Genomic DNA, 20,926 nt, shown 5'->3' with positions numbered 1-20,926 from the left:
ACAAGGATTAAGTCATTAGCCACTGCTGTTGCTGACCTTTAACATACCCTGAAAGGACATTGGGGCACAGATCAGGAATGAGGCACTCTGTGCTCTGGGAAAACTGGCAGAACAGGCCTTCAGAGAGTTGGATATTTTCAGGAGAAAATTTTATGAACCCAATTTCTTGCACCTTCTCATACAAGCCCTAAAGTCATTAACTGAGATAACTGTTTCTCGTGACTAGCAACAACCTTCTGCGGAGATGTGTGCCTGATTACACCTACCCCTTCTCCAAAATCACTCTCATGCTGACCTCTCTCCCCACCTCTTTGGAGCAGTTCCTCAGAGCTATCTGAGAGGCTGTCTCCTGGGCTATAATCCTCAGTAAGTCCCCACATAAAACTGAAACTCACAGCTCTCATGTTGTGGGTTGTTATTTCAGTTGACTATTGGGAGGGAACGTCTATGGGGAAAAGTTAATGAGGCTGCAAGACTTCAACAAAAGAGATTTTGTAAAAATTCCCAATCCAGAGATGGAAGCAAACTTTATGTAAAGAAAAAAAAAAAATGAGGCAGGAATGTACAGTGGAGAAAGGACAGCCTCTTCAATAAGTGGTGCGGGGAAAACTGGACAGGTACATGTAAAAGTATGAGATTAGATGACTCCCTAACACCGTACACAAAAATAAGCTCAAAATGGATTAAAGACCTAAATGTAAGGCCAGAAACTATCAAACTCTTAGAGGAAAACATAGGCAGAACACTCTAACATAAATCACAGCAAGATCCTCTTTGACCCACCTCCTAGAGAAATAAAAACAAAAATAAACAAATGGGACCTAATTAAACTTCAAAGCTTTTGCACAGCAAAGGAAACCATAAACAACACCAAAAGACAACCCTCAGAATGGGAGAAAATATTTGCAAATGAAGCAACTGACAAAGGATTAATCTCCAAAATTTATAAGCAGCTCATGCAGCTCAATAACAAAAAAATAAAACAACCCAATCCAAAAATGGGCAAAAGACCTAAATAGACATTTCTCCAAAGAAGATATACAGACTGCCAACAAACACATGAAAGAATGCTCAACATCATTAATCATTAGAGAAATGCAAATCAAAACTACAATGAGATATCATCTCACACCAGTCAGAATGGCCATCATCAAAAAATCTAGAAACAATAAATGCTGGAGAGGGTGTGGAGAAAAGGGAACCCTCTTGCACTGCTGGTGGGAATGTGAATTGGTTCAGCCACTATGGAGAACAGTATGGAGGTTCCTTAAAAAACTACAAATAGAACTACCATATGACCCAGCAATCCCACTACTAGGTATATACCCTGAGGAAACCAGAATTCAGAAAGAGTCATGTACCAAAATGTTCATTGCAGCTCTATTTACAATAGCCCGGAGATGGAAACAACCTAAGTGCCCGTCGTCGGATGAATGGATAAAGAAGATGTGGCACATATATACAATGGAATATTACTCAGCCATAAAAAGAAACGAAATTGAGCTATTTGTAATGAGGTGGATAGATCTAGAGTCTGTCATACAGAGTGAAGTAAGTCAGAAAGAGAAGGACAAATACCGTATGCTAACACATATATATGGAATTTAAGAAAAAAAAAAATGTTATGAACATAGCACAGGGAGATCAGCTCGGTGCTTTGTGACCGCCTGGAGGGGTGGGATAGGGAGGGTGGGAGGGAGGGAGACCCAAGAGGGAAGAGATATGGGAACATATGTATATATATAACTGATTCACTTTGTTATAAAGCAGAAACTAACACACCACTGTAAAGCAATTATACCCCAATAAAGATTAAAGAAAAAAAAAAAAAGACTTGCAGTTTAGAGTCTTTAAAACATTATAAAACTGCGGCCCTGTTGATACGATTACTGTCTCAGGATTGCAGATTTAGAAGTGATTTATGCAGTGCCTTGGAGGGAAGGGCTATCTCCTGACCCCAAGTGGAGGGGCCAGGACTGCAGCCTGCAGTGTGGGAGGCCAGGGTGGAACTGCCCCCTTTTCTTTCTGTACAAGAGGCAGAGACTTTTCCAACTCAGTGAACACAGTGGAAGACTTCAGAGCAAGCCCAGCCGAAGCCTGCCTTGTGCTCAAAAGCCCTCCCAAGAAAACGCCACCTCCAGACTCTGTTCCAGCGTTATTTGTTCTCTCTTCCAGACATGACCCACTGGGGAGGCTGAGTGCCTCCAATGAGCCCTTGTAAAATGCAGTGCTGAAGATCAAGTTTGGAAACCGGCCCCACAGCCTGCCAGCAAGATGACCGTGAGAAATAGCTTACATTCAGTTTCCTCTTAGGGTCTTTAGGACCCCTACCTCATGATCAGCATGGTGCCCAGCACACACGTTCATAAAAATACTATTACACTGTTGGTTTGCAAACTGGCCCCTGTACACAGAGGGCAAGGAGAGAACAGAAGAGGCAGACTGTTCCAGATTGGTAGGTGGCAGGTTTAATAAGCAAGGGAACTTACCTATGAGGATTGTCTTGGGCGGTGCAAGACGGTAGATCTCTGTCCCCATCAGCTAGAATCTCAAAAGTCTATATAGAGGCCTTAACTGGGTTCAATCACGTATTCAGTCCAGTTGGTCTCAGCAACACCTTACTCTCTCAAGGCTGCATCCTTGAAATGGCTGTCAGCATGGGAATAGTAAGCAGCACGTACATTCCAAGTACAGAGGAGGGGGTGAGGAGTCTCCTGCTGCCCGGGTCCAACTCTCCAGTCAACCAATGGTCACTTCCTCTCCGTGATCCCCTCCAACACATATGCTAATCATTGCTGAATTTGGGCTCTGCATCATGACAAATCCACAGTAAGTGGCGACAAATTCTAGCCGTCTTCAACCTCAAAAGCTCTCCTTCTGCTTAACTCTCTGCAAAGGGCACAGTGTAGGAGGGCTTCTGAGAAATCCTGCAAGCTGGATACATCACCTTAGTGACATGGTTGCCCTCTGAATTGTACAAGGACACCCTTAACAGTGGATTTTTCAAGAGGAAATTAGGTGAAGGAAGGGAAAGAATCCTTACGTCCTTTTCCGCCTGTCCTGATGAGACATACTGCTTTCTGCCTTATTCCTCTGTGCCTGTCAGTTGTTCCAGGACAAGGGCAGAACTTGCAAACCCAGAGAAAAGTGTGTCACCATGATGGAGAGCAAATTTGCACTCTGCCTTGGCAGAAGCCTTCAGCAAACTGCTTTAGCCCCCAGTTTCATCAGTTGTAAGATGGGGCTAATAGTATTGTACCTACCCCCGGAGGATTGAGGTGATGCATAGAAAGTCCTTAGCGCAGTGCCCAACTCTGTACCCACAAAGAAGTCCCAGGTACCAGCATGTCAAGCGCATTGTTTTGCTGGAGCCAATAAACTTCCTTCCAGTTTCACAACCTTATGTACCTATAATTTGCCAAGTTCGACACCAAACACAAGGATGGTCCCTACTTCACTGGATGGGACTTGATCATTTTGCTTTCTTGTTCACCTTCCATTTGGCTGGTGGTCACTGAAGTGGGATTGAAGTGGGGTGGGATTGAGGGTCAAACGATGCTGCTTCTATTCTAGATTCTATCATCACTTACTGTGCGAGCACCGGTGATGTCCTCTTCTGTAAAACTTGGGTGCCAAATACCAGGTGACTCCTAATTTCCCTTTCAGAGCTACATTTTCTTTCCTAAGTAGGAAATCGAGAAAACCAAATACCACACAGTTGTAACGCTCTTAAGCTTACAAAACACTTCTGCATTCATTCCACCTTATTTCATCTTCAAAAATCCACTATTGTCCCCATACAACACAGAGGACACCCATGTATGTTCACTGGGGTGAGGTGACCAGCTCAATGTCTTCCAGCATGTGCACAAGAGAGCCAGACTCAATCTTAAGTTTTTTGCTCCCCAAACCCCATGCTCTCTCTGCTATATTCCTTTTCTTAAAAATAATAACAACAGATTTGAAAGGCTATATAAAATCCACACACAGAACACAACTTGGATAAGGCTTCCTTTTCCTAGATTGAGGGCTGAGAAGCATCCTGATGCCAAGCTTTGTGGTACAAGTCACACAATGCAGGAGCTATGCTGGCATCTAGAGACGGCTAAGCAGTGGCCATTGCGTGGACATCACAGATGCTGTGGACAATCAAGAAAATGCCTATTTGTACATTAGAATTTTGCTAGTTAGGTGTGTACCAGACAGACTGTAAGGTGTTTAAAAGGGGCATAACTGGGACTACAATTAGTGAATATAGGACTAAACATTAAAAGACTAGACTTCAAAATTAATATTCACTTAAAAGCGAGTGGTTGTAAAAGTTAGAATTTTGCCTTGATGAAGGGAAGGCAAGGTTAAGTCCACAATGCAGGAGCAAGAAAGTTGCTAATGCAAAGGAAAGAACGAATACACCAAAGGGTGAGGGCACAGTCGTGGCAACAGCATCCCAGAGGAAATCAAAGGCGCTAAAGTACAAAGTTCAGATCGAGAAGCTGGAGCAGAACACATGGGATGATCCTGGGTGTTGATCAGGTTCACAGCCCTGTCACACACTGTCATGCACCCAAAGGGCACGGATGGCATCACCAGGCACCTGTTTAACACCCTTTCCAGGGGGCACACTTTTGAGAGAAGGCTGCATTTGAGCAGTTTCAAATCATCCACAGAAAACTGTGCTCTAGTAAAATACTTGTTTTACTTGTCAAAAAAGGTAAACTATTTTGAGCAACTATCGTGAACTAGTGGGAAAAACCTAAGACTTCAGTTCATGCTTTTATAAACTTAAACATATTAAAATATATCAGAAGCACCACGTTTAAAGGAATATTTACAGAAACCCCAAGAATCTCTCTGTGATGTGAATATTTACTGAGAAGGGCAGCAGCCAAGCTGTAGATATCTACATCCCCAAATGCCTGATCAAATTTGAAGAGCTCCAGGTCAATAATAAAATCACGCACTGCAGGTTCACAAATTTATGTAAGATTATTTCTTATAAGCATTTTAATAAAGGCCTATGTGAAGTCAAACAAGAACCGTTTGTACAATGAATTATGTAGGGAACTTTTAACTACAAATGCAAGACATCAAGAATATATGCACTTTTTGGTTTATTAAAACAAAACTACACTTCTGTGCTTCTTACAATATATTGACAAGCATAAAAATCAATCAATGTTTCCAAATAAGTTTCACCCACAGCGTCACATGGTACTTTATAATAGATCTTTTTATAACAATCTGACACTTCTCTGTACAATGGGCAAATAGTTTAACACCTTCCATCAAGGCTTTTCAGAACGTTAGACGTTTAGAAATCAAGTCAAAAGTCTCTTTCAAATTCAGTCATTAGTTTGTATTAAACTGAAATGCCAGATGCTAAATCTCAAGTTCCTAAAATGTGTTTTAAAAAACAGATTTACATCCAAATTAAATCTTATAAACCTCAGTGGTAAGTCCTATCATTTCTAAAAACTAGAACTATTTGTGGATAAAAAGCTGCATTCGATTGTGCAATATTTTCTTCTAGGTTTGAATTAAAATCTTAATTTTTTATCCCAATTAATCCTAGTGTTAACTTTGCTACTTTCAGTGAAAAACCCAGATACATTAAGGGCTTGTCTTTCATCCAAGAAAAGAGCTCTGACCACCTATACTATAGTTTCCTGGGCTTATGGTCTCCAGGGGAGGAAATATACATCCATTAAATGCAACATTTGATTATACAAAATGCATGCAAATTCTGCCTCTGTGCCACATGGCAGTTATTGTTTTGACTCCTTACGGAACTACCTAACATAGTGTTTCCCAAAATGTTTTCTATGACCCTAAGGAGAGGTCCATAGGTGTCCCAAAGGGGGAAAAGGCCCTGGGATCACACAGATTGGGAAATGCTGGGTTAAACAGGCTTGGTACTGGCAGGCCCTGAGCCCTTACTGCACTAAAGTGCACTGTGAGTTTCTAGGAAAGAGGGTCCGTGTGCAAATTTATTTTACCAGCAACACTTTTTCTATATACAAAACACCTATGAACATCTCACAGAGCACTCATATACATGGAGAACTTTGGGAAATGCTTTTCCCCTTCAGATTGGAAATTCCACAATCTTATATTCACTGCAACCCCTGACGTTCCCTCCACTCACCCTTGTGGCTTTGTGAGACTTAACAGACCTGAACGGATGTGAGAAGGACTCACAGCACTAACTGTTACTATAGCTCTACACACTTCATGCTAGTTCTTTCCCTTTGTTTTTCTTTAAATTTTGAGAGTGAAAATTCCTTCCCCTCTTTTGAATTTCTTAGGATTTTCTCATTTTCAAAGAGTGCAATTTCACATTATTACTGGGTCTTTTTGTTTGCTTTTTAAGTTGAGTCACAGCTTGTCTTCCCCTGGAGGACATGCATTTCAGTTTTATAGAAATGCAATAGAGTAAACTGTAGTAAATTATTTACAAGCACCTAGTTTGTTTAATCTTACATGAAAGCCATTCGCTTTTGGAAAACAAGAATAAATCTTTGAGCAAAACAGTGCTATCTGGAAGCCTTACTGGGATGATGGATGTTCGTTCAGTAACGAGGCACTCAAGAATGAGCTGTGCTAAAATTAACTCAAGGGTGAGCTTGTCTGGATGAGCAGAACTTTGGTTGAGATTTGTCTTCCTTAAAAAAGGTTTTCAAAGCACCAGTTAATTACAGAAAGCATGCATATTTATTCTCACAGTGAGTTAAGTGGCGAGAGAGCTAGCAAATCATATATTGCATTCCCCAAAGCATCTGAGTAGATTTCTAGAAAACAAACCAACTGAAAGGGAAAAATAAAGCCAGAGAAGCCATTGTTCCCTGCTTAGGCTGGTGCAGCAGTAGCTCTTAGCAGAAGTCACAGGCGGGGCAGCAGAATATCCACTGGGAGGTCAGTCCCACCCTTGACTTAAAGGGTCTGAGTAATCCTTGGTCTATAATTTAATGGATGAGTAAAAGAGACTAGTGAAATATTTGCTTGCCTAGACAAGGAACACACAAGGGGATAAATAAGCCTCCCTGGCTGTTCCCCCAAACACACAGCTACTTAGGAAAAAGGAATGCTACACGGGGAAGACCCCACTCCATACCAGAGACGCTGCAACACTGACAACTGCTTAATAGTATGTGAACGCCTATAAAGAAAACATATATTTTAAATGCGGAATTTGAGAAGAGTGGAAGAAAATCACAAAAGCATGGCATTATTGCTCTGAGTTTCAAAAGTTTCATACAATGTGAAATACCAATTAGTACCTTTCCCTCTCGCAACACACACAGAATATTCATGAGATATTATTAGTGTTTAAAATCCAAGCTGATGAAAGCACAAACTTAATTCTCAGTACTTTTCGATTAAATTCAAAGATTACCTGCAATACTCATCATGAAAAATTCCTATTCCATAATACCATGGACAGAAGAGAAGGAACAGTAAGCTGTTAGAAAACATTTAATATCATGATTTTTAAGAAATCACTATAATTACCACAATTAGCTAACAATTATGATCCCTGCTCACAAAAAGGCACCTACATGTTATGAACAATTTTTCATAATTATTTGCCACTATGTGGCATCGGGGTTTGGGAAAATAACCCACACACATTTTTAAAGAACCATGGTTTTTTTCTTCCTCAAAGCTAAAAAACCTATAAATGCCTCCAACCATTTGCCAGTCCGCAGGGCTATCACATATACTGTCCAGGTTGTACTCTGCCCAACGTGAGTGGGTATCAGCCACCCAGAAGACGTGCAGTGCACGACCTGTCTGAATGGCATGAGAGGACTGGGTCAGTAGCCTGAAGCCAGGGCACTTTAACACAGGCTATCAGGCCAAGCTAATAAGTTAGTACGGTTGCTCTCTCTAAGAAACAGCTGTACCTGTGAAAGGCAGGTACTACCTGAGGGGTGGGAAGGTATACAGACATAAAATAGGAGTTGTTCCTAAATACTTGCTGGTCATTTAAAACTCAATGGCACTTTTTCATATGAACAAACGTTTTCAAAGTCAGTTTTCTGGCCAGGTTCATCTTGAATTTCGCCAGCCAAATTTATTTCCTGGTGTTAACTGTTTGGTCACATTATCTCTATTCCTGACCTAAACTAATACTGTGTCTTCACTTAGCTCTTAAAACACTTTCTGTATCTGACTGCAACAGACAGCACAGTGATACCTGGGTGTGATGTATATTAGCCCATTCATTTGTAAAGCACTTTAAGATGAAAAGTGTTCCCACTTAAAATTTAGCTACGATTGACAAGGATAAAACCAAAAAAACAAAAACCAACCCAAAAAATCCAGGGAATGGATGACGCAATTATTTTTAAAGGAAGCATTAACCATTAATCAGAAAATATGCCAACAAATTACCTGACAGCGTTAAGTATACTATACAAGATTCAGTTCTAGAATCAACTACATTTTTGTGTCCATCACAGTAATTAGTCCTTAACAGTTATACTTAAAATGTAAATCTTTAATAAACTCCAAAATAATCGTTTGCGATTTCATTTTGTAATCTACTGATTATGAACTGTGAACGGAGGCTGAGGGCCCCCAAAGGGTGATCTGTAGGCGGCTGTGTCATCTCAGAGTCCGATGATCACAGATCATGGAGGGGAGAAGGCACTTGTCTTCCAGGAGGTCACATCAAGACAGGTCAGGCCCGACCACACGATGGCACCTTCCACTCTCGAGCCACAGGCAGGAGCCTACGAGGGACTCGTCCCACACTCGTCACTGGCCAGATGTGCCAGGAGTTACCTACAGTACCACAAAACTCAGAATATATTCTAGGAGTTTTTGCCGGTTGCACTGAGGTAGAAAAGTGCTGCTGAGTTCTAAAACAGACACTCTCTTTTGTTTGGTCTCTTTGAAAACCTAGAGAGAAAGTTAAATTAAATTAAAGACAAACCAAAAAGGGTTGGGGTGGGGGGGCGGGTTTCAATCACCAACCCTGCTCTGTGTCCTAGACCAGAAAATGCAGTAAGGCACACAGAGCCATATGCGGGCTTTAAGTAAATGTCCATGTAGGCGTGTGCGAGTGTGGGGTGGGGAGGTTATGGAGGCAGGTGTGGGGTTTTGGGGGTGGAGTTCAACCAGTGTACTATATTTTTAAATTTATGTTGGAATTAAGTCACAAATATTCCCTTACAAAGATCACTGGTACCTTCATGGAACTCATGTCCCAAATGATATGTGAAGATAAGGGATACCTGAGGATACTTCTAGAAATATTGGTAAAAGCACAAGAAAATAACAGAAGGGACTTCCCTGGTGGTCCAGTGGTTAAGACTCCACACTCCCAATGCAGGGGGCATGGGTTCGAATCCCTGGTTGGGGAGCTAAGGTCCCGCATGCCGCACGGCGCAGCCAAGGAAAAAAAAAGAAAATAACTGAAAATCATATGGCATAATTAACATCCCCACCAAAACCGTAGTAGAATTTTGAAACACACTGACACCTTCGTGTGGAATGAAGATGAAAACCAGGAAAACTCTGAAACATTCCAATAAACCTGTGCTGATGGGCCTCCCCTTCACCGTGCCCCTTCTCCCAACCCCCAGAGACGCCTGCATGATTAATCCAGCAGAGACTGCTTCTCCAGGGTTCGGCCCAACACAAAGGTGCCTCACATAGACTAGATCTAAATGGAAAGAAGACAGACGTGAACACACTCTTTTATACCATAAGCAGAGGACACTCACCCCAATATCCTTAAACATTTTCACAGCATTCTTCACAAGACAATAGGTGGCACTCTCAGCTGTGAAGAAAGAAAAAGGCCCCGTCAAACGTTTAGGCCCAGCAACAAACCCCAATATCCACAGTAAGAGTGTGGGAGGCTAGGGAGAGGGTCGGGTCAAGCTCCCTTTCGCTGCTGGCAAGCTGTGAGGCCTCAAAGGACTTGCCGTTTCTGTAAAGCTACTTTGTCATCGTTTAAGGAAAAAAGAGAAGGAGAGAGAGGGATAAGGAGAGAAACAGGGAGGGAAGAAGAGAGGGGCAGGGAAGGGGAGAGAGGAGAGGAAGGGAAAGAGAAACACCCAAAACATCCATCTTGAAGGATTTTTATAAGACTCAAACAGGACAGTGGTAGAAATTCTCTTAAACTGCACAGTGATGCACACATGACTACTACACCAGTGGGACCAGAAAGAGCACAAGTCTAGAGGTTGGAAAAAAAGAATTCGAAACCCAGGTTGCCCTTTAACTAGCTATGGGATCTGGAATAGTGTCCTCATCTATAAAGTGAGGTGATTCTAGCTCTAGATAGAGGTCTAGAGATATAACTAGGGATATATCTACACATCTATCTATCTATCTATCTATCTATCTATAGAAAGAGAGATCTAGATATCTCTAATAACTATAACTAGATATCTCTAGACAGATTATCTCTAGATCCCTCATGGCTCTAAAAATTATTGATTCAAAGTAGTTTCAGTCCTAAACCGTAACTGTATAAAATGCTACTCCCACCCCAATCACACCTCTTCTGCAGCAGACAGTACCAAGTGCCGGCCAGTATGGGGGGCAAATGAAACACCCACTGCTACTAGGCGTGCAAACTGGTTCAGCACTTAAGAACTGCTCGGCAGTACCCACTAAAGCTGAACCCACCACACCCTGTGACTAGGCAATTCTCCTATACAGCCCAGCATAAATGAGTCCCTGTGTTCACCCAAAGGCACATTCAAACATGTTCACAGCAGCACTATTCAGAGTAGCTCTGAAATGCAACACCCAAATATCCATCAATGATGGATGTGAATAAATAAAATGTGGTAAATATTTATACAGTGGAATACTACAAAGCAACAAGAATAGACAAACAACTACATGCAACGACATGTATGAATCTCACTTACAAAGTTAAATGAAAAAAGCCAGACATAAGAATATCTATCTGTATCATTCAATTTATACCCAAACAGGTAGTAGTAGTAATCTATGGAGTTAGAGGTCAGGATTATTTTGCATTCTTTTTTCCAATTATCTACAATGAGCAGATTCCTATAATCGAAAAATGTATAGCTTTTAAAAGAAGCCAAAATAGGGTCACACATACCATACACTGCAACACTTCTTTCTGTCCTGGTTATTAGGTATTTGTGCAGCTTTTGCAGATACTCAGGCTCTGGAACAGGACCACTGAAGTTGTGAATGAAGATGGCAGCAGAGCTGTAGGCCTCCAGCAAAGGCCCAAGGAGCCTCTGCAGGAAGGTGATGAACTGCTGGTGCTCCTTGGACTGGCTCACCTGGGAGGGGAGGGGCGGGAGACCCAGTCACTGGGGGACAAAGGAACCTCCTCAGAGCACCAGCGGCTCGAGAAGATGGCCTCTCACTGCCTCCACACAGAAGCAGCCTACTGCTCCGTGTGTGCAGAATCGCCCCTGGAAATGACTACTGGTTTCGACACGCGTTCTTTATTGTAACCACTGACATTCACAGTACTTGAGGTTTGCGCTCATTGAACAGCTGCCTAGGAGAAATTGTCATACTTGAGAAATTATGTCATACTGTCATCACTGAAAATAGCTGCTCCCGAGGCCGGACCCTCCAGACTTTGAAGCCTGGCTCGACGGTCACTCAAGTGTGCAAAAAGGCCACATGCTGAGACCCCCGAGACCATCTCAGTCCCCCCCCCCATCCCACACTGCCTGCCATCCCCACGTGGCTTCGGGCCCCCAGTCCGGCACAGTGGGGAATGGCGGTGGTGATGACAGGGTGCTTTGGGCAGTAGGCGCTCTCATTGCACCCCTCCCCCAAAACATGCACGTTCAGACGAGCCTCTCTGGAGTGTGGAAGCAAGATCACTGCCCCATCTTGAAACTAGTAATACCCAACTTGGAAAACCTCCAAAAGTCATTTGGACTCTCGTGTGTGTGTGTGTGTGTGTGTGTGTGTGTGTGTGTGTGTGTGTGTGTGTGTGAACTAGGGGTATTACCCCGCTGCAAAGACAGTAATCCACTTAGGGTATTCAGAAAAGGAGGGTCATTATTACTAATTTCTAAAATTACAAATTAGGCAAAATTGCTTTTTCTAAAGCAGGGACAATCTTTTAAAAATCAAATTTTCTCCCGTGATAGGATTTGTCTTAATTGAAGGCAAAGAGCTTGATGTAGGAAATTTTGGGAGAGATGGCAAGACTGAGCATGGCTCAAAAAGAGCAACCAGGCAGCTGAATATTCATTCTCTCCCATACCTGGTACGGTACTGCCTTGCTTCAGGGATGACTGAACAAAACCACTCTGCCTCTTTAGGAGTGAGTGCAGGTGTGGGTAAACAGGTGTGCACCTGTGCATTCTGATGAGAGGGTCATGAAAGGTATCACCTATGACGTTCATCTTCCCGAATTTTCAGACTCTTGTCTCTTTTTCCATTTATCTATACCCAAACTGAACAATTTAAGGTATTAATTCAATTCAAACAGTTTCAGTATCCTAACTGAGCAGGAAGCACCCCAGATAGTTTGTGGGTGCTCTGAACGTGAATTAGTCACCAGAGTCCCAGTTTATAAGAACCTCATAATACAAAAAAATGGTTCTGGGGCTTCCCTGGTGGCGCAGTGGTTGGGAGTCTGCCTGCCGATGCAGGGGACATGGGTTCGTGCCCCAGTCCAGGAAGATGCCACATGCCACAGAGCGGCTGGGCCCGTGAGCCATGGCCGCTGAGAATGCACGTCCAGAGCCTGTGCTCCGCAACGGGAGAGGCCACAGCATTGAGAGGCCTGCGTAAGAAAAAAAAAAAAAAAAAAACAAAAAAAAACAAAAAAAAACCTCACAACTTGTGGCAACATAAGCCTCAACTCATCACTGTCACGTCCACCACAACTCCTCACCCAAGTACCTTCAGGCAGCAATCTCGCTGCTCCTCACCAAAATCGCTGTCTTCATCTTCTTCATCACTTCTCCAAGACAAAGGTTCAGGAAGCTTCTTGTCCCACTGCTGCTCAGCAAGACCAGGACTAATATCTTCCTGATCATCTGGCTATGCCAGGGAGATGACCAAGAGTAAATAAACATGCACAGGCACACAAACACCTGCCCGGCTGGACCCCAGACAAAGCAGTCCTCTCTCATTCCCTCCCCTACTCTGCTCTGTTTAGCCATTCACAACATCAATCCACTGCCCTCTCCAAACTCAAAATCACTCGGAAGACAGCAGGGGAGGGGAAAAAAGAAAGAGTGAGGGTGAAAGCTACCAGACAGATCAAATAAAATACGCTTCCCTCTCCTAAATTGGTACCTATTTTCTCAGGCCATACCCTCTATACTAAAGGTGCCAAAATTAAAACAAAATCTCAAAAAAGAAAAATGCACATGTGCAAGCTACAAGCACACAGATATGCAGAGGAGCCGATCTTGGAAGGCAGACTTCTGGATGTCAGGGAATCTAGCCAAGATACGTCTTACACAACACCCATTACACAAAAGGAACCAAAATATTAAGCAGTCCCAAAGGACATTTATTCTCCCCATTCTTATTTTTCTCTTCAACTCATCTGGACTCGACTATATACCGAGTGGAATTATTGGTTCAGGTGGCTGGTAGGAAAGATATTGAAGAGCAAGAAACTAAATAAAGGCAAACAAAGGCAAGCATGTCCTCTTACCTCTGCCACTGTAAGAATGCCATACTGGATAAACCTGCCTACTGTTTCATGGCAAATTTGGTAAAACGTCTGGCAGGGCTAAAAAGAAAAGGCATTTCAATGTAAATGTCACTGTCCTCCACTTATTTTTTTAAAGACAGAAAATAGCATACAAGTTAGCTGCTGGATACTTCCACAGTATCACCTGCCTCCCTCCACTGGGCAAGCCCTAAGAGTTCCGGCGCCCGCCCTCTTGATGAGTGCATGTCGTGGACAAAAGAAGAGACCTTGTAACCTGACTGGCAGAGTACCCAATGCAGCACCACCTGCAGAGGGGGCTCCTGAGCTGTGTCTCCCCGACTGGAGCAAGGCCTTAGAAGGGCTGCTTGTCAGGACCCTACACCTGTTTCTTCCTTTGTAAGACAATTTCTCTGCAAAAGCTATCTTACAGTAAATGTTGTAGTACACAAAGGTGGTGGATGAGGAAACACAATATGTATTCAAATAACTCAAAAAAGACCCAAGTGAAAGACAAGGTCAAACTTGAGAGCCTTATCTACCCTGTCCCCTCCCGCCCTGCCCCCAAGATTTATGCAAAACAGATTCCCCAACAGGAGCACAAACATAACATATATAAGGAACGCTGTGGAGCAGAGCTGTACTCACAATACCTGCGCTCATAAATGTCCCAGGACACATTCATACAAGGGGAAAAGAGCAGACTTTAAAATAAAATATAAATTCTATTTGTTGATGATTTTGAGGACAAAAATCTCTCTACTGCTTAATATGTATGCCTAATTATAAATGTCTAGAAGTATTTAAATATAATATAAATGCTCATTAGTTCCACTGGGCCTTACTTTCCCCATTTGTAAAGGAGAAGGGGTTGAGCAGATGAGTTTTAAGACTGTTTCTGACTCTTATCTTCTACGGTTCTATCATCCATGAGTGGGCATGTTAATTATTTACAAACCCCTGACCCAGTGGCTTAAGCACTTAGAGCTCAATAACTCTGGATCTCAGTGATAGAGAACGCTGAGCCATCTGTCCTATCACACCTCACAGCACGCGAAGGTTTGCTGGAGCAGTGACCCCGATAGCAAACCAAGAGAGTAACGACATAATGGTTTGGTGGTCATTGAGACCCAGGAGCAGGATATAAAGCTTCAATAATGGGCCAAAAACTCTCTAAAAGGAAAGCATTTTATGATTTCACAAAGATGCTCAAGAAAAAGAGAAGAGGCAACACTAAAGAGTCTTCACTTACGAGCGAGATGGTGCCTTCGTTGGAGAGCAGATAGCACAGGCTGGCGGCCTTGCGCACCAGCTGTTCCTGGCTGATCAAGCTGGGAGACACAGGCACTCCCGGGCCCCTCTTCTTCAGAACTGCGTAAAGGCTGCAGGCTGAGAAAGTAAAAGCATCAATGAAGCTGGCAGCCTTAGTTCTCCAAGAAAAACTTCAACTGGCTCAGATTAGCTGGATTACCTCAACAGATTATTAATATATCAAAAATAATTATCTGCATTCACTAGAGAAATTTAAGTAAATCCCTTCAGAATTTACTTCTTGTGATTCCATGTGATCCCAACCCTATCAAACCTTCCTCAGAAGCTGCCATCCCGTCTCCTCTCCGTCTCCTCTGTTGCCTCCACTCACTTCACTGTCGTGTATGTCTCATCTCACTTAGATTTTCAGCTCATGAACAGCAAGACATCTTACCTCTCCTCCCTAGTAAAACGTGTAATACTATGCATACAGTAATCCAGTTACTACTTGTTGAACAATAAATGTAAGAATAAGCTAAAAACAGTGACATCGCAGATGACACTTTGTTTTTTTTTTTTTTGTTTTGTTTTTGTTTTTTGCCGTATGCGGGCCTCTCACCGTTGTGGCCTCTCCCGCTGCGGAGCACAGGCTCCGGACGCGCAGGCCCAGCGGCCATGGCTCACGGGCCCAGCCGCTCCGCGGCACGCGGGATCCTCCCAGACCGGGGCACGAACCCGCGTCCCCTGCATCGGCAGGTGGACTCCCAACCACTGCGCCACCAGGGAAGCCCGCAGATGACACTTTTATTTGAAAACTAAAACTATAGCAACACATCCCCTCAAACAAGGGGCTATCATCCAAACTGAAGTAGACACCACCATGTGCTTTTGGCCATTTTACTTGCCACGAAAATATTTCAGGGTCCGACATACCTATGATGGCCTCCATGATAAAGACGTGGAGCAGCCCATTGCTGTAGAAGTTGAGTTCAAAGACTGATGGGACAGTTGTGCTGGGAGTAATAAAAAATTCATCGTTCCTGCTGGTGTGTGTGATTGTGATGCAATTTCCCAGCAGCTGTATGGCATGCATGACTACATCTTCTGAATTTCCTGAGAAACCCAGGTCGAAATCACGAGCCAGGACTTCCTCCTTCATCACAAAGAAGTCCTCCACCAGTGTGGAGAGATCAATTCCCTAGAGAAACAGACAGAAGTGGTCTCTTGAGAACAGAAAAACTCCTTCCCAAAAGATGAAGAGACCGTTCCAAGGATTTTTTTTCTTGCCTTGGCTTTCCTGCAGCTTGCTGTTGGCACATACAGAAAAAGAGCCAAAACACCGTGTAAAGAAAGTCAGAAGACTGGTTAAAAAGCTGTCCCCCAGGAATGTCAAGGTACTCCACATCCAGAGACTACTCTAGCCACAACACGTGATATGAGCACGTAAGATCACAAGCCACCATCTGAAAGTAAGACGTACTTATTTTTTAGCAAGAATTTCCCTCATTCTAAATATTTATCTGACAAATATTTATTTGGTGTCTATATACCGGCACTATGTTTGGTGTTGAGAACATGACTGTGAGAGAGAGAGACAGACAGACAGACAGACACAGTCTTTCCCATCACAGGGCTTAGACAAGTGTATTGTGGGAAGGCAGAGCACAGGCCCAAAATACAAATCAAATAGCTTGGAAACCATTAGCTATCAGAATACTTTCCGCATGTTGATGAGATACGCCTTATTTACATTAACTGTATTACTCAAAGAATGTCTTACTGTCATATAAAACGGTCTCTGAGGTTTTTTTTATGTAGATTTCTTCCTCCATCAGGTGTAAGCACCTGTCGGCAGAGTCCTTAGCTTATTTTACTGTTTATCTCACAGGACTAGCTGGAAGGGGGCCAAATCTATCAGTGGACAAGTATTAGAAGAGCTGACAAAGCATTTTCATGCTTTCTATTGAACTCCAGGTGACACTGCAGACATACCTGCCTGTGTCTGTAGAGGAGCAGGCAGGCCACGATGTGTGTTGACATAATGGCACAGGACTTGCTAGCGGCTGGAAGGCAAACACAGATCTTTAGTTGCACTTTTTTTTAATATAGCTAAAACTTTTTAAAAGTACCTAAATCTTAATCAGGAGTATTTAATTTTAAAAGTCGTCTGCCACATTTCCTATAACCCAGTTACCAAAGGGAAGTTACAACATTATACCATGTTCTGGGTCAATGGAACCTCATTAGAGATCATTATTCATCACATAATAGAATTCAGTCTAAGACAGGTCCACCCTCAGTCCAAACCAATGGAAGTCAGTTACTCAGTGACCAAGAGACATCTTTATGGAAATACCAAGACCCAAAGCATGAGCCTGTTCTAAGAGCTCTACAGGATATCCTACTTTAGTGTTTCTTGACTTGTTCCTGGCCTCAGTCCACTACACCTGCAACTCTACTTCACTCCTCCTGCAGGGATTCACCACCCACCACATTACAACAAAGTCGGGGGTGGTGGTGGAAGGGGATGGGGACAGGTAGTTAAAGTCAGGAATCTGGGGTCAAATCCTAACTTCTACACTAATTTCATGACTTGGGGGAAATGTCCTAAATTCCCAAGCCTCAGCTTCCCTTTGGTACAATGAGCATCCACCTGGTTCACTGGGCTGTGTAAGCACGAGATGACTGACCTGGCACAGGACGCATAGTAATGGGTGCTCAATACGTTTTAATTTCCTCTTTTCAACCTGGCCCAGAGGCAGGTCAGAGGTAGGAAGGAAGGGGACAGAAATACATTTGAGAATGACTATAGTCCATAACTCAATATTCTAAATTTGTAGAAAATTATTAATCATATGAATCAAATATGAGAACATCTATGGAATAATCTAAAATAAGATACCATCTGTGGGTTTTCTGAGATGATAATCAATTCATGAATAAATACTTCATTCACGATTGATGTTGTCTCCAGTGTTTAAGAAACAAAAAAGTACCGAGTACCATATATATTTGGCCTTTAAAAAGAATATTTAAAAGTTTTTTTTAAATTAAGTATTTGTGTTATAGATGGAAAATAGCACAATACAAAACGGTAAAAAATATTTTTATAGACTAGACAGCAACACATCTGGTTATTTGGGTAGTGAGTTTTATCTTTATTTTACAACTTTACAACACTTAAGGATGAATTATTTTTAGCATCCAGAATTTACGCAAGGGAGAGACACAATCAAATGTGCTCCAGAAAGACTATCCGGGCCCAGCGTAAAGCAGGAGTAGAGGCAGCTAGAGTGAAAGGAGCGGGAGGTGAGGAAGCCTCCACACTGGTGTGGGCAGGAAATGCTGAGAGTCTGACCTGACGGGGAGGAGGCACAGGGATGGCAAGGAGAGCGTGCCTGGGTGGCACCCCAAGGGCCCTGCGCTGCTGCTGCTCTGCGATCTTAGAGCAGCCTCTACAACATGACACCATGCTGCAATTCGGAACTTCAGGACGGCTAATTCTGCAGGTAACTCACTCCACTCTGAGTCGCGCCCATTTGCATTATTTGTGCACAACTATCCCACTGAGAAGAGCATACGTCTTTAAGTACAGAACCATTATTCAATTTGTATTCCCCACAGCTAAAACAAAAATTTACACATAATAGCCGCAAAATATTTGCCAAATAAAAATGATCATGGGGTCACAGGGGAAAGGGACATGCAACTGTAAACCTAGATGTTGTACCACAAGTTAGTTCAAAGAGAATAATTCATAAGCAAAAGAAGCAACAAATCATTTTGGCAATTTTTTTAAATGGCTAAGAACTACCACATGAGTACCTGCTAATTATCAGGCACGGTGTGAGATGTTTCACTGGGTTACCTCAAATCCTCTCAGCACCATTTTCTTTCTAATAACTTACCTATCACCCGCTGTGTATTAGTACTAGAACCAGAAGTGGAATCTAACTTTGGCAGATTCCAAAACCTGTATGGTTCGTACTGCATCACACCGTATCTGAATTATGGAATTAAAGACTGGAATTCTACTTACTGAAGAGAATGTGCTCAGCCAGATTTGCAATCAATCTTCTTCGGAAGGATTCATCTGTTGCATTTCTAGACTCGTTAATGGACGTGTCTGTACATTCAGCAGCAGCATCATTGGGTCTAAAAAGGTTTTGTTTTTGTTTTTTTAATTAGACTTCTATAAGCCCACTCTTTCACAAAGCATACTACATGGGCTTAAGATACAATGCATTAGACACTTTAAATTTCTACATATTCTAAATTTAAGCCACAGATAGATTATTTCTATGGGTTGTTTTACTCCATAATATACCTTATTAAGTTTAATACACTCTCCTGACCAAAACGTGTTACTTAACTATGACTAACTAGTCTGTTGGTACATCACTTCCAGAACTCACCGGCAGAAAGAATGCATAAAGCAAGATGCCTCATTTTAAAACATTTTCAAAAATTCAATACTTGAACATATATTAAAGGAAAGGCTTAATATTCTACTTCTGTAAGTGACAATTCGATTTGAATTCTGGAAAATTCACATAGGAAAACTCTTTCATATGTTGCATGAACGTGCAATATGCATATAGCCTAAGTTACTACCAAAAAGAACATTTCAAACATTCAAAAATATAAATCAAATAAGAACTCTTACCTGATTCACAAAATCAAAAAGATTTTATGATGCAAGTAATCAAAAACCTTCAAACTAATGTGGAAACACATAATTTCAAGATCCTTTATCAGACCAAGAGAAAAGTTACTCAAGTGAGGAAGTAAAAACAAGAACATGAATGCCCTTAATAAAGTTAACAAACTCTTCCATACAACAGAAGAAATAACAGATATTTGACGGGTCAGTATAAAAAATTTCCATGAACCTTACCTTGAAGGAAGTATAGCTGGTAACAACGCTTGCTCCAGAGAAAGTGGAGAAGAAACAGGTTTCTGACTTTGGCTTTCTAAATATTCCTGGAAAAATAAAATAAAATATCATTTACTCCCACTGTCTCACTTCCATAAACATATATAAAATATAATTTCACCTTCAAAAAGTAAAAAGGGAGATGTTAATAAAATGAGCCATATAACATAACATGAGAAATACTTTCTATATCCTAAACTCTTCAGAACTGCAGAATAACTCATAGAATGTTGTTAAGCATGAAATCTAAGAACAGAAACTCCAAAAAACAGGATGATGCTTAAGTAAAATCATTTAAAAATTAAGGGGAAAATTTAACTTTTCTCATATCTTCATGAAATTATTTGGCATTCCCAATATTACTAATAGTGATAAGTCATCAACCATACCTTCTAAAGGAAATCTGACAACCTGAAGGTCACGTTATACTCAAAAGAACCTCAATTCAAAAGCAAATCATGAACAAGAGAAGCTGTGCAATATTAACAACAACAACAACAACAACAACAACAAAAAGTGATAAGAAATGACGAGGTCCCTAAAAGTCAAAAGCACTTAAGGCCAGAAAGCATGCATCTAGCATAGCAGTTTGACTCTTTCAAAGTAAAACCAAAACGTGGAACAGAAGAAGCAGGACATCTCTGCACCTTATCTTTAGGTTCCCAACTCCCCATCCTTCTCTTCTCCTTTACCAATCTGAAAATCTTAAGAATTTAAAACTGCAGGACCTCAGGGACCCACCAGCCCCAGGCTTCTCCATGAGGATGGCACTATTCCTCTGACTATGTAGGTATTAGACTCCACTCAGTAGAATACGGCATCATCCTAGACTATCAATGTTACCCAGCTGTGAGATACATTTTGAAAAATTTCTCTTAAGGGCAATTTTAAAACATCATATAGGGCTTCCCCGGTGGCACAGTGGTGAGAGTCTGCCTGCCGACGCAGGGGACGCGGGTTCATGCCCCGGTCCGGGAAGATCCCACATGTCGCGGAGCGGCTGGGCCCGTGACCCATGGCCGCTAAGCCTGCGCGTCCGGAGCCTGTGCTCCGCAAGGGAAGAGGCCACAACAGTGAGAGGCCTGCGTACCGCAAAAAAAAAA

The 20,926-nt window shown here is 42.2% G+C and overlaps 1 protein-coding gene across 1 annotated transcript in view; it reads right to left on the bottom strand.

The window, feature by feature from the left end:
- Positions 1–5,094: 5,094 nt before the first annotated feature.
- The window catches only part of GPAM (glycerol-3-phosphate acyltransferase, mitochondrial), a 42,525-nt gene continuing 26,693 nt past the window's right edge, over positions 5,095–20,926 (bottom strand). The window contains exons 12-21 of the mRNA XM_007469629.1: positions 19,785–19,870; positions 18,927–19,042; positions 16,880–16,950; positions 15,821–16,085; positions 14,889–15,025; positions 13,640–13,717; positions 12,874–13,014; positions 11,093–11,282; positions 9,732–9,790; positions 5,095–8,904 (exon numbers count right to left, since the gene is read on the bottom strand). Of these exons, the coding sequence (XP_007469691.1) occupies positions 8,788–8,904; positions 9,732–9,790; positions 11,093–11,282; positions 12,874–13,014; positions 13,640–13,717; positions 14,889–15,025; positions 15,821–16,085; positions 16,880–16,950; positions 18,927–19,042; positions 19,785–19,870 (1,260 nt within the window). The 3' untranslated portion in view covers positions 5,095–8,787. The remainder of the gene's footprint in view (positions 8,905–9,731; positions 9,791–11,092; positions 11,283–12,873; positions 13,015–13,639; positions 13,718–14,888; positions 15,026–15,820; positions 16,086–16,879; positions 16,951–18,926; positions 19,043–19,784; positions 19,871–20,926) is intronic.

Source organism: Lipotes vexillifer, unplaced genomic scaffold (genome assembly GCF_000442215.2).
Source record: "Lipotes vexillifer unplaced genomic scaffold, Lipotes_vexillifer_v1.1 scaffold240, whole genome shotgun sequence".
NCBI lineage: Eukaryota > Metazoa > Chordata > Mammalia > Artiodactyla > Lipotidae > Lipotes > Lipotes vexillifer.
Note: the sequence above shows the minus strand (reverse complement) of the source record. Positions and strands in the feature narration are given on the sequence as shown.